This window comes from Drosophila guanche, unplaced genomic scaffold (genome assembly GCF_900245975.1).
Source record: "Drosophila guanche unplaced genomic scaffold, DGUA_6, whole genome shotgun sequence".
Classification (NCBI taxonomy): domain Eukaryota; kingdom Metazoa; phylum Arthropoda; class Insecta; order Diptera; family Drosophilidae; genus Drosophila; species Drosophila guanche.
This window is the reverse complement of record NW_022995750.1, coordinates 3,372,623-3,386,798: the sequence shown is the minus strand read 5'-3', so window position 1 is coordinate 3,386,798 and position 14,176 is coordinate 3,372,623. Positions and strand designations below refer to the sequence as shown.

General features: G+C 45.5%; 2 protein-coding genes across 2 annotated transcripts; one reads left to right on the top strand and one right to left on the bottom strand.

Moving 5' to 3' along the window:
• Positions 1 to 343: 343 nt before the first annotated feature.
• Positions 344 to 1,679, bottom strand: LOC117586110 (endoplasmic reticulum resident protein 44). The gene has a single exon (XM_034275971.1). It carries the CDS (start codon positions 1,663 to 1,665, stop codon positions 424 to 426), a length of 1,242 nt encoding a protein of 413 aa, XP_034131862.1. The 5' UTR covers positions 1,666 to 1,679; the 3' UTR covers positions 344 to 423.
• Positions 1,680 to 8,509: 6,830 nt separating this feature from the next.
• LOC117586398 lies at positions 8,510 to 8,783 on the top strand. Its single transcript, XM_034276430.1, is given in 2 exon segments — positions 8,510 to 8,551; positions 8,553 to 8,783. Coding segments are annotated over 2 exon segments (273 nt in total).
• The last annotated feature ends 5,393 nt before the right edge of the window (positions 8,784 to 14,176 follow it).

Sequence of the window (14,176 nt, the reverse complement as noted above, 5' to 3'; positions counted from 1 at the left end):
TAGATTATTCTCCGATGTTTAAGCAGTCTTAAGGATATGCAACGCACTGTATGTGAGATTTGTGTCTAAAATGCCTGACTAATGAGTTTATTAGCATTTATATGGTTCGATCCGTCTGCCAGTGGCTGGCATATTCAAATGGAATGGCCATTCCACTACCATTCTGGTTGCTTTGGGCTTCCTGGAAATATCATCGATATCGAGGCACGCGTCGGATTGTGTGGAGTTGGAGCCCGAAGAGTAATGTCCATATCGGATGGGTGTTCGATTTGTCACAGCCGCCAGAAACGGGCATCCAATGCCGCTCTCTGGCCCCCAGAAAGGAGCTGTGGAAATATTTCACTTCAGCTGCTGGCTGCTGGAAATCTAGCCTAGGAAATCTTTAATATTCACTGGTTGCAAAATTAACATTTCTATTTAGAGTCACAACTCATCTTTGGTTCGGTTGATCAGTGTGTAGCGATGCGGGGAGGGCAGCAGCTGCTTGAACTGCGAGTCGGGCACCACAGCCGCAACAATGTTGTTGGACTCCACCATGGAGTCGTTCTCCCACACCGATGTGGTTACGTTCTCACCGTAGTGGAAGTGATGGTGCAGTTTTCCAGTGTACAGATCATCGATGAATCCCTGCAGCGCGCCCGGCTTGTGGATGTCCTCGTAGCGGGGAAACAGATACATGTGGCGGAAGGAGTCGATGGCTATGATTGGCAGATCGTCCTTGGTTTTGCCCAAATGTTGCAGCGGATGCGCAAAAAGCTCTCCATCTGCAGTCAAATAGTTGACAAATGACGAAGGCGACAATTTCGTCTCCACCACCGTCTTGAACTCCTGCACGGGCTGCATGTTGTCCTTGTCGTAGAAGAGCATGACAAACGGCAGTCCCTCCTCGCCGATTTCCTCGGCATTGCTGAAGGTGATTTCCCTCACCAGCTGGATACACTTGTCGTCCGTCCAGGTAAGCAGATCATCAAAGCTGCTCATGTTCCCCGAATACTCGCTGTAGTACTCTCTGTGGCTGGATTTGGTGGCATCGGCGCGAAAGATGATCAAATTCTTCCCAGCCGGATGGAGTGTCTCCGTTAGCTCGCCAAATCCCACAAGGAACTGGCATTCCTTCTTCAGAATGCTCGCCACCTTGCGATAGTTCTTATACTCCGTGTCGTTCTTCTCCATGAAGTAGCCAACCAGCAGGCCGGTGTCCTCCTTGGCATTGTGCAGCTCTTCGAGGGTCTGGAACTCCTTGACGGGATCGGCGAGCTCCTGCACCACGAACTGGTAGAGGGCCTGCACTGACCTCTGACCGCGGTACTCGCTCTTGCCAATCAATCCATGGCGCACAACCTTCAGCGTGGGGTATTTGATTATGTCGAATCGTTCGGCCAAATTGCTCTCCGTGTCGCAGTTGACCTTGCCTATCGTCACCAGCCCCGACTCCGTGAATGTGACAGCTATCTGCCTTGCTGCCTCCTCAAAGATGGGCGCCAATCGGATACTAAAGGGGCACCAGTCCGTGTAGAAGTTCAGCAGCACCAGCTCGTTTGACTCGACTATTTCGTCGATGTTGTGTTCGCCCACAACCACAGAGCTGCCAACAATGGGTGCCACTTGGTGGCACCCAAAGATCAGCACAACAGCCCAACAGCAGGTCAGCTTTCCAGTTGCCATTTGTACTCGACTAATGATGTTTTCTCAGTGATTCCTGATCGATGGGAAGTTGTCTGATTTAAAGTGTGAAATTGCCAATTTCTGCGGCTCTTCAATCCATTTGCTACGTCTACATGAGGCTCAATAGAAGCTGGAGCGCTTGACGTGATTGTTCTACTGGCTTAGGTCAGCCTCTAAAAGGAAGCACTTTGAATGGCTTAGAAAAATATATAAAACCAACGCTTGCTGCTAAAAATTGGAATTAAATATCTATTTCATTGCAAATCCAAGTACAAACCCTGTCCGGCTACAGATACAGACATAGATGCAAAGATACTCTCACTTCGATGCTAATGATGCGTCATGGTCATGGTACGATGTCTAAAACATTCGACGGGGAATTTCAGCAGACGATTTGGCAAGCTGTCAACGCCACTCACTGTGCGAATGGGGGCGTGGCACAGGGTAGGACCAAGCCCAAGCCCATGCCCAAAGAGTAAGGACATCGACGAATTCGAAGCTAATGATTGTCTGAAAGACGTTTGCCAGCAAAGACATCAATCAATCCGAAGCCAAAGTGAAACCACCCCCAGGGGAGGAAACGCACTGACTGCCTCCCTCCTCTTCAGAACGTTCCACTTTTGGCTCCTCAAATAAGTAAGCAAAACTTATAAACTCATTCGAATCATATTTAAAAATCATCCAGCAACAGCTTGCTCCATGCGCGTGTCCATTCATGAATTATTAGTTGGAGCTTATCAAACGTGACCAAAATCGGAACGGAAAAGAAAATGTTAATAATAAACTAATAAAAAAAGGAAACACAGTTGGCCTTTGCCAGCTGTTGTTGGGCAGCAGCAGCAGCAGGACCACGGACCGGGCCCAAGCAAGTGTGAAAAATCAGCAAAAACGATGCCAAGTCCACAGGAAAAACTGTGGACCAACCCACCAAGGCTACAATTTTCATTGTGGGAACGAGGAAAACCCCACATGTGCTGTGACGTGCCATGCTCGTTCTCGTTATTATCTTTTGGGCTGACCACAAGACGTGTCAACTTGTGGTGCCATCTCACCAGTCGACTTCAGAGGCACTCCAGTGCTATATATAAATCAAGTTTTGGGAAAAACTTTGCCTGCGGCGGACAGCACCCGCAACACCCAACCCGAAAGCGTTCCTTTCTCGGTTCAGGGAAGCCGCTTATAAATTTTTGAGCAATATATTCCCTTCGAGAAGAAAGCAAGCGGCTTATTGACAAGTCATGAGGGATATATATGTAGGGAGTGAGTGCATCTTCAGCTCTCAGTTGTGGTCAAACGAAGTCTTTAAGGTGAAACCTTTAAGCCTGTGTTCCCACTCCCATCCAGTCTGTCCAGCAAGTTGTTGGGTGTTTCGGGTCATGACTGCCACGAGGTGAGGTGACGTAATTATAGATGTACTTGTACTTGTAGTTCTGCCGGAGTCGGGACACGAGACACTGCCCACACCCAAAGTGCAACGCACGCAGGACACAGCCAACCCCGAGCATGCAGCGTGTGGCTAAGAAACCAACAATGAAACAAAGGGAACTGGTAAATGGGAGCTGGTAAATGGTGTATGCTAAATGGTGAATTGTGAATGGGAAAACAAAGTCAAGGTACTGCAAAAGGGTTGACACGACCCACAAAAAACATTGTAGCCAAGTGGGCGTAAACCGACGACGCGGTTTCTCCCCTCCCATAATTGTGGAGGGTCTGAGTTGCAGTCGCAGTCGCAGTCTGAGTCGTAGTCGGGCTGGTGTATCTGTGGGATACATGCTCTCCAGCTGGCAAGAGTTGAGTTGTCGCCAGTTTGGTATCTTGTAATCTTGCAGCTACTACAAGACGCTGCGACACATTAGCATAAAATCATGATTAAGATAAAGAATTTCCACTGGCAAATGGCCGGCGGAGTGCGTATCTGTATGTATATTTTAATGAGCACAAGTATCTCTATGGGTAATTAACGGAACACACAGAAAACCTAAATCAAGGTTATCTTCGCAGCAAGAGGACACCAAATCCTTTGGTGAAAAATTGCAGTGCAGACCAGCACCAGGAATCCGCTTAAAATGCAATTTGTAGACAATTTTGTTTCCTTTTTTCGTTTTGTTCCGCCTCTCTCAATCTTTTCGGCTAGACATTTCCGTTTGACGCAGAAACAGAAACGTTACTTCTGGGGAAAAGTGTCATTAGCATTGATTAATTTGTCCCACGATTTACATGGAAAAACAATCAATCAACACGTCGTCCTCATTCTCCATTAGTCAATCTTGAGATTGAGATGCCACCGGGCCGGCAGCCACTTGAACTCTGCGAAACGAGTGGCAAAGCCGTGCCTCTCAGTCTCTTCCCATCCATCCCATCTTTCTCTTGGCCATCTATCCAACCATTTCAGGGACATTAGCAATCACAATCGTCTACCATCATTAACGCTTTTGTGTGTGTGGGGGGGAATGGGTGTGGTCCGGCTGTCCTGAAAATCTTTATGAAGCGGTTGTTGCCAGTTTAGGAGATTTAATGAATTGCCAGGCTCTCGGGCTCGTATGAGAACAAAACTTTCGAGCAGTTCTGAATGTAATTAAAGCGTTGGCATAGGCGTAGTCGGAAGGGGCCAGCGCGTGACTGCTGAATTAGCTTAGCTCATAAGTGGGCGATCATATTAAACTCTCACTTGAAATGGTTTTGCAACAATGTTTTGCTGATATATTTTTACCCTCAATATATGTACATACTACACTTTAGCTAAATATTGAAGGTAATCCTCATTTTATCTTCGCACTAATGTCCTCTCCTTGAGAGCGCCTTCCATGCCTCAGCCAGATCATCTCTGCCATAATTAAGCCACATCAATGTCGTGTTAGATGCCGGCCAGCTAATGATGGCCAACATTTACAACAAAAGCCAATTGTTGCAGACTCAACGTCGGCGGGGAAAGTAGCAAGCTTCGGGACTTTAATTTGTATGCGTGAAAACACAGAACAACAATGCCATCCCCTCTTCACCCACAACAAAAAAAACCACACTTAAAATGCGAGGCGAACATTTTTCCACAAACAGAAGGATGAAGGATATACACGGGGCATGGACACGGACACGTGGAGGACAGTGGCGACCTTTCGGCAAAGACGAGGAAAGGAAATTCAATTAGCCTGAGAACTTTCGGGTTGGTTTCATTCGTTCATTCAACGTTTGCTTAGGTAATGTTTCAATTAATTCATTTGTCCCATGGACCTCAGATGTGCAGTGGCCTGGGGGACTGCTAATGATGTTGGGATGCTGCTGGGTGGTCCTTACACATGCGATAACATTAGATGATCTTTAAGGATGATGCATGGGATGTCTACGAGTATCTGTGCGACATGGGGTAGTCCTTGGTATACCATGCCACAAAACAAATCAAATCAATGACCCACAATTAATAACACCAATTCGAGACTCATTGATCCGGCGAGACTGCGACTGCGACAGCATTTCATTATTTGTTATATATTTCAAAGATATTTATTTGATAAACGCCGCCGTCAGACGCCAAAAATCTCATCGCTTTAAGTGGCTCATTTTGGGGGCTTCAGATTGGAGATGGGTCCACGGGTCGTGGGTCCTCCTCGACCAGCCATAGCCGCAGGCAGCAAACCAACACCAGAAGTATCAAAAAAAGAATGAGAAGAGCTCCAGCGAGCTCCAGCTACCGGGTAACATATCAAAACGCCGCAAATGGGCAAAGTCAAACCAAAAAGTAAACGCAGGGAGAGAAAAAAATGAAATCACATAAAAACAGAGTGCCAAAAAAAGGCAAACATGCGACGTCGTCTAAAGGATTTGCCCCATGGCTGCAGGCAAACGGCAAAGACAAAGTAGCTGTGGACACAAGCAAAAACCAAAATGCACAGAGATCTGGAGATGGAGAGAGACCCAAAAATTTGCTGAGCCAAGACCACGCGGGCTGTGTGTGTGTGTGGATATGGCTCGTATATTTGGGAATTTATGCCGCGATTTTGAAATGAAAAAAAAGTACGAGTAAAAAATAAAAATAAAAGTGAAATAAATGCAGGGAGAATGCGGGCTTATGGCGGTGGCGGCAGAAGTCAGAATCGAAGTCGCGTATTCGGTAGCCCGCATATGTCAACCAAATAAATTTGAAGACTTTTTGGATGAAGATTCAATGCTAGGGTCTAACCGATATGGAAATGCGCTACAAAATAGAACAGAAGGAGAAATAAGAAACTATAACAGGATTATTGCAAATGTTTCAGAGAAATAAAAGGAGATTAAGGACAAAACAAAATAAACCGAAATAAGTTTTTAATTCTTTAAGCTTTTAAACGCTCGTCTGCAGGGTATTCCTCAACACCCAAACCACTGTTGGTTGCCCCAACCCAGACTCTCTCCATCCTGACTGTGACTCACTTTGGATGCTCTTATGCTGTGCCCTTGTGCCCCATGCCCCATACTCTTCATAGTCAGTCACTTCGTGGTTCACACTAGGCTGCGTTAATCCAATATGTGATTACGAGTGTTCTGACTTTAAGCATCTGTTAAATTGGCTTAATCCCCGTCTCAGTGTGTGACTGTGAGTGTCTGTCTCTTTGTCTCTCTGGCTGTGTGTGCCCCCGGACTGTCTGCCCTGCTCTTTTGTAATACTCTTACGTATTTGTATTTGTATCTGCTACTGCCACAGCCACTGCCACTGCCACTTTGTAACTGTTGTCATTTTTATTGCCCTGGGAATGTTTTTTGTCCACTTGTTCGGAGCACACGCCCAGCAAAAAACTTTTTTTTTTCTCTTCATCTCCATCCATTTCATGTCCCCCGCCCCACGCTGGTTCTTCAGAGTCTTCGTTTGACTTTTGTGGCTGGGTGTCCTTTGTACTCTCCTTTGGCCAAACAAAAGTTTTGTCGTTGATTTTATTGACCAATTTTTGGGTGCGTAAGTTCTTTTCTTTTCTCTTTTATTTTTCTGTATGGACGTTTTTTGCATGCCACCGCCAGGGTCCAGGGATCGAATTTGGGATTTGAGTTGGTTTATTTTGTGTTTTCTTTTCTTGAAGTTAGCTTTTTATATGGTTTTATTGCTTTATCATCTGTGGGGATTTAAAGTTTTATTGTGATTTAAACACTTGTTAATCGTGTGTGCATATGTCAATTTGCTGTCGTCTTCGGATAAGATTTGTTTTTGGGGCAGGGGATTAAGATGTTATGGGATGTTATGACTGCACAAAGGGGAGTGTTGAGCCTGGGAAACGTCTTGTTTATTATAGGGATATAATATTATTATTCAATGAAATATGCAATTAGTTCTGTTTGTTTTTTTGTGTCCAATTTGCGTTGACATTTTGCACATCTGTGCCGAAATTTACATGCTAGAGACACTCGCAACGACAAATCCATCGTTTCATTGATAAATTGTCTCATGTGATGCCAGAGCGAGAAAGAGAGAGAGAGAGAGTGATCTGAGACAGGTAGACATACACACACTGAGGTAATCACCGCACTTCAATCTACTGGTGGCGGGGAGGCATTGACGGGCGGGCTGCCAGTGGCTCGGATCTGTGGCATGGCTGGGCTCTGCTGCCGCTACATCTGCCAGCCGGACGAACGATTGTAATCAAAATACAACAAATTAAGGAGAGAGAGGAGGCGGTGTGTGTGCGTGAGAGAGCGAGCGGTGGCGGCTGAGAAGAGAAGAAGGAGAAGGAGAAGCAGGGGGAGCTGGAGACAGGCTGGATACCTTTTTTAAAATATTTATTTATGCAATTATTTTGCAAGTAGCTCAAAATAAATAAATGAAATGAAATAGCAGACCAGACCAGGAGAGAGCCACAGCCAAAGCCAAAGTCGGAGACAGGGACTGGGACTGGGACTCGCGATGGAGACCAAGTTGCCAAGTGCCCGAGCACGACTTCAATTGACGACGCAGTAAATTAAAATTTAAATTTATGCCATTTGCCAACTGAAAACGACGAACAGTGTACACCAGGCAGAGTGCCCCCAAAAACAGAGGCACAATTAGAGCTAAAGGTAGAGCCAAAGGTGCGCCACAGAAGTCACTCCTGGTGCTGGGTCTGCTTTTGCTCCTGCCATGTGATGATGGCCAACATCAAGGCACTGAAGAGCTGACACTATCGGCCATGTCACATCACTTCTATTGTCATCATCATCATATTTTCCCCTCATCCCAACCCTCTTGCATTTGTGGTGTCATCTTTCTGTCAAAATTGTATTTATTTATTTGAGTATTGCAAATGCATTTACCGCCAGGCATCTACATAAGTGAAACGTCATTGAGGCTCACCTGCCAACAGGTGCTACAGTTCTGATCCTCTCACTCACTCACTCACTCACTCGCTCTCTCTCTCTCTCTCTCCCCCTGACGAGTGCGTTACATCTCGTTTTTGACCCAATTAGTTTTTGTGGCCCGCTACAATGTAAGCCTTGAGAGTTTATGGCTCGTAAATGTCTTGTCTGCTCGGTTTCCATCTTGTTGATTTTAATTACAGCGCAAAGCCCGCCACGTATACGTAATGTGTGCGCCTCAGAGAAGTTTCGTTGAGTGAGAATATATTATTTGTACCCCAAAAGAAAGTGCACAAAGTGTATCATTGTATGAGAGCAGCTGCCGGGCTAATCTGTTCACACAATTACCCACGATTATGGGTATGATTTGCTGCCGTTGTTCCTGCCAGCCACTCATTAGCCGCAATCATAACTGTGAAGTTGTAAAACCGCCAAAAAGGAAAACAAGAGGAAACCACCCATTTCCCAGTGCCACTGCCACAAAGACATCCTTCGGGAGGGGGCAATAAATGGCAATCAACGTACAATCAATGGGTTAAACCCTTTTTGCTTTATGATCCGAAAACAATTTAAGCTTTTATTTGTTTTTGATGCCCACCACAACAAGCAATCAGGAGCCGCCAACTTGTCTTCCAAATGGTAGCAAATCAAATTGGCCAACAAAGAACTGGGAAACTGAGAAAGGGCCAGAAAGGCGGGAGAGCAGAGCAGAACCGAGCAGAGCAGGCCAGAGGCAGTGCAATGAGCATACATCATGGACAACTGTTGCATTTGGACGCTGGGACACAACTGGGAGTACAATTGATGGATCACCCAAAACCATCTGACTGCTGCCCCAGACGACCACTGTCAGTACTCGTTCTCGTACGTTGCTGTAGTTGCTGTTGCTGCTGCCGCTGCTGCTGCTGTGGCAGAGCCAAATGAGTGGCAAAGAAGTTGCGTAAAACGAAACCAGCGATAATGATCATGCCAGAGCGCAAGACGCGTTAAAGGTTTCAACGTCGTCATCAGCAGCACAAGAAGCGATTGTCTACAGTGGAGACTCGACAAGAAGAAAGCTCATTTATGACTGGGTATAAAATCACTTATCGCAGCATCCACTGTAGCCACGACCGGACGTAGCCAAGCCAGCCAAGTGCGATTGCAAATGCACGGAATTCACATTGAAGAAGCCCCCAAACGCTGGCTTCGCTTCTGTATGCTTCTGGCCATTAACGCGAGTCGAGTTGGAGTCGAAGTCGTAGTCGCTTGCACTTGGCAACGATCGGCTACCGTTGCTACCGGTTGCTCCCTGCCAACAGACCCATCTCCAGGAATCGCTTCCTCTGCTGATGAGTTTAGTGCCGCTCACTCGTCAATGATTTGTAATTTTTTGCTGCTGCCGCGATGCCTGGCGATGCCCGCCGCCAGTCGAAAATCATAATAATCATAATAAAATGCAGCTATATCCATTTTAACACCAAAAATACGAGTATGTCTCGCGCAGGGCTTTCTTCGAATACTCGTACTCTGTGTGGTACAAGTATTGAGGTATTGCCGTTGTCATGTCAATGCAGGCCCAAAGCGGCCTGTCGCATTAAAGTTGGTAATTTGTGCTAAGCACCAACGCTGGCTACTAGTCTTTGGCTGCCGCTGACTTCTGGGTGGTTCTGGTAATTAAGTGTGCTTAAATTGTCTGTCGAATGCCATGGCAAAAGGCTAATGGAAAACTTCTTCCAAAAGGCTATAATTATGGGTTTCAAAAGGGTGTCCTGCCGCGAGCAAGAGAGAATGCATATGAATATGTGTTTTTGTGGTGTGATATCTAATAGAGATTTCCTTGATTTACAGCTCAGACAATTAGCTAAACAAACACCTGCTGAACCGCAAAACAAATTTAGTTGCAAGAGTGTTACAACCTGAGCAAACAAAAACCGTTGGGTTGGCCGGCATCTGTGTAAGTGTACCTGCATCTGTGCCTCTGTATCGGTCTGTTTGGCTGTGTGCCAGTCTGCAAACATTGATCTTGCAACGTTGTGCAGGTTCGTTGGATCGATTGATGTTGTCAATCAGAGCAGATTTAAATGAAGGTTAAGAGTTGCATACGTTTAATCGGAAAGAGGCAGAGACTCAGAGACGCAGAGATTCCGAGAGTCGAATTAAGACCATGTTGCGGCATCCGCAAGCAAATCATTGAAGCGCTTAAAGCAGAGTAAACCCAAACCAAAGTCCGAACGACGGATGCTGCAACGCAGGAGCGAACGCGAACCCCAATCCGAGTCATTGGTAATGATGCAAGATGCTGCTGCTGCTGCTGGTGCTGCTGCAACAACGGTACGATAGAGATGCAGCGCCGCTGATTGCAATCGGTTGCTATGGGATGGATGGCCGTTTACTGTTTGTGCATTTGTGTTGCAAATTTACAGCTCCATCAGCATCGGTTGGGTTCGGTTTGGCTCGGTTTGGTTCGGTTCGGTTTGTGGCTGCTGCATCATTAGCTTGACCAAGGTCACAGCAGCAGATCGATGAGGCAATCAGTATCAGACGGGGCAGCAAACAGCAACGGCAAATGGCAACAAATTAACCAAAGTGATGATGCGTTAAGTGGCAAAATGGCGCAACTCTGCCACCACCACCACCATCCAATAAGGAAATTAGTTTTAGCGGTTTATGCTAAATGATATTTGGGTCCCAAGGGGTTGGTTCCTGTTCTGTTCATGTGCTTGTGCCTGTGACAGCTGCGCCCACATTTTGGCCAATTAAAATCAAATTTCAAAAATGTACCCAAACAATTTTGGCACACACACAACTGATGACAGTTTAATTGTTTACTCTGACAGCTGCTTTCACTTAGGCACGAGTATCATCATTTCACTTTTGGCCTTAGATCTAGAGCGAGTTGATAAAACACAGACAGAGAGAGAGAGAAAGATGATGCCCCCCTCGATAAGACCACTTTACAAATTTTTGACATTAATTACTCATCAAATTATGGCTCTTTTAAAACTCATCCTGTTCGCTTTTTTTTGCATGCAAGTCATTGTCAGATTGGTTAGGGGTTGCTAAATGTAATATAATGAAGAGCATCCTTAGCTTCAGCTTTAACTTTGTATCACTCCCTAATCGAAGTCACGATTAACCTTGAAAGGTCCTCATACTTTTTATATGAAGTTTACTTATAAAAAGCGAAAGCCAAAGCCAAAGCCACTCCCCAATTAGCTGTATTTTTCTTGATACATATGCAAATGGGCCAGACCAGGCCAGACAGATAAACACACACATTTCCAGCTACCAACTAAATCACGCACTGAACTTTTGGTCCACAAAATGCATTCCCGTTAGGGCTTGCAAAATTTGCATGTGAGACACGGACCCTGGGGCCAAAAGCCAGTAGCTCCAATAATTTCAAATTATAAACCATAATGCAGCTACGAAAATTAGAATATCAAAATTTCGTTTTTTGCCTCTGCTCATCGATGGCTACTGCAATTTTCGAAGGTTTTTGTAGGTTTGCCGTCTCTAAATAAAATTGGTTCAAGACACGAAGGTCCACGAAATTGGCCGCCGATCATCGCGTTTTGGAAACATAACTGTTCTTGTTCTTCGATTTTGCATAATCAAGGGACAGACCCAGGGAATGGTTTTCCCATGCAGATTTGGTCAATTGTAATTAACCTTAATTGATTGAACGATTATCGTTGCCCCAACACAACACAACAGAACTGAACACATTTCACTTTCAGTCGGAGGCAGCAATTGTGGGACTTCCGATTGGGATTACACTGGAGAGTGCGTAGAATCTGTGGATATCTCTTTTTCCCCTTTTTGTGTATCGTATCTGCTGTGTTGTCTATCATTAGCATCAAAAAGCTATCATCATCATTACCCAAGCTAGGAGCAGGGCGGCAGCACGAGCCCACACTCTGCACGCGATGGCTGCTGTTAGATACTTGTAGACACGCAGCCAGGCAGGCAATAATCATAGGCCCAATCATAGTTGCTGCTCCGAGGTGTTGCTTTGTAAAGTGCGGCATAATCAGTGGGTAGCATGCAAGAAAAGAACCCACAGCACAGCCACTTCAACGAGCATCACTGTTGAAGGCTTTCAGCGGGCACTGACATAAGTTGACAAACTTTGGAGCTGCCTGCAGCATTAATCGCTCAATCGAATGGAGCTCGAAATATAAATGTATCAATAGCTTTAAATATAAATCAATATCGTAGCAAATGGCCAACGGTGCATGTAAGCACTAAATCAAAGTGTCAATATGGGTAACTGATACACTCTGGAGCGGAGTCCGAGCAACGGAAATTGAATTATGCCCCAACCGGAGTTGGCAACGAAGTTGCTGAAGCTGAAGCTGCAGATGGAGTTGGAGTCGACATGCATGAATGAGCGTTTGACTGAATGGTTACTGCTGCTGCTGCTGCTGTGTGCTGTTGCTGCCACTGCTGCTGCTGCCTTGACTGACAGACGGTGGACAACTGGTGCTCGAATCGGGTGCAACCACTTTCGTTAGCCAGCGGACATTGCCGATTGGCGACTGTGTGAATCTGAGATGTGGAGCTGTAGCTGAAGCCCCGGGTCTGGAGACTGTAGACTGGGGACTGGGGACTGGGGACTGTTGAGACTGTGCACTGGGAGTCGGGCAAATCTAATGTCCATGTCTGAGCGGTTTCCTCTGCAAACTCGTTTCGGCGGGGCATTAGATACGATACGCATATGCGATACTATAGTTTATGGTCTACAATTAAAAGTGTATTTTGTCCCATACAGGGCTGTGGCACTAGCAGGGGTTGCTGTCTTGCATCTTGAGACCCCTTCTCCAAACTAAACCACTGTCTGCCGGTTTGCTGTGCGCGACAAACGCATTAAATGAAAATTAGTGGCAATAACATGAAAATTCATAGCTCAATATGAGACAAACACACAGAAACACGGGACACAGGTTGTTGGAGAAACAAAAAATAAAGCTCTCGTACTTATACATTCGCGTTCGCATTCGTAGATTGTGGCAGATTGACATGGGAAAATGCTTATAAAAGGACTGTGTGAAGTGTTGAGTTATGATCCCAGGTTTTTGTGCTCTCCCTCAATCTCCCCTCCCCGCACTAAACAATAAATATACTGATTGATGGTTGGCGCAATTTAATCGAGATGATATCGAGTCGGTAATCTAATTAACAAATAAATTCTCATGATCTTTGATGTGACAAAACCAAACGCAAATGAAAATGAAAACGAAAGTGTCGTGTTGTGTCGCACATTTGAATACTGGTATTTTGAATGGCTATCCGCTCGAATGACCACTCTTAATTACGTTTTCAAATGCGATGCATACGAGTACGTTGGGAGAAAAAAAGAGTTTATCAAAACGGAAGTTGAAAGTGTTGCAATTACACAGCTGCCCGAGGGGTGGGAAGGGGCAGGAATAGGTGTAAAAACCAACGATGCAGCAATGTGTTAACACTATAGAAGCATTTGTCCATCATTTGTTTAATCAAACATAATTCTTTTAGGCCGAACTAAACAGTGCCAACTGTGCACTCCGCTCGGCCAATTAGAGCCAAATAGGGCGCAGAGAGTAAGGCCACATCGAAAGATATTTGCCCTTCACATGGATGCCACACATTCCACTCTTCTGCGGGGCCAGACAAATATATTTCGAAAAATATTTGTCCCCTTAGATTAGCAAAAGGTTTGGACGGTTGCTAACGGCGTTTTCGAAGGCAGCCGAAAAGAAATCCATCAAAGGATCATCAAATTCAAGCAGTGACGTATTGGGCTTTTTCGGGTTTCGTCGTGACTTTGGAATGTGCACAGACGTAGAGCCCAAAAAATAATACCCAACTAAGAGAAAAAGAGGCAAACGGACCACGGACAAGGGGATAAAAAAAGGGCTAATAAAACATCAACACGAGTAGAATGATAACAACTAAGTAAACGTCTGTCACTCAGTCGATGGTCGACAGAATTTTGATCAGCAGCCAAAAAGGAGAGCTCCCGAGCAGACACAACAGATCAAAGGAGATCGGGATGGTCGGCGGATCGGGGGACGGAGCAAACGGCAGCTGATCAAAGGCCCCCAAACCTTGATTGAAGGCTAAGGGACAACACTGACGATTGCAGTGCAAATGATAATTTATTAGATTGCGATCTTTGGCCTGGGACAGAAATGCTACAGCCAGTCAGCCAGCCAGTCGTGGGCTCCTTTGGCATTTTTATTGAATTAATTTTAGT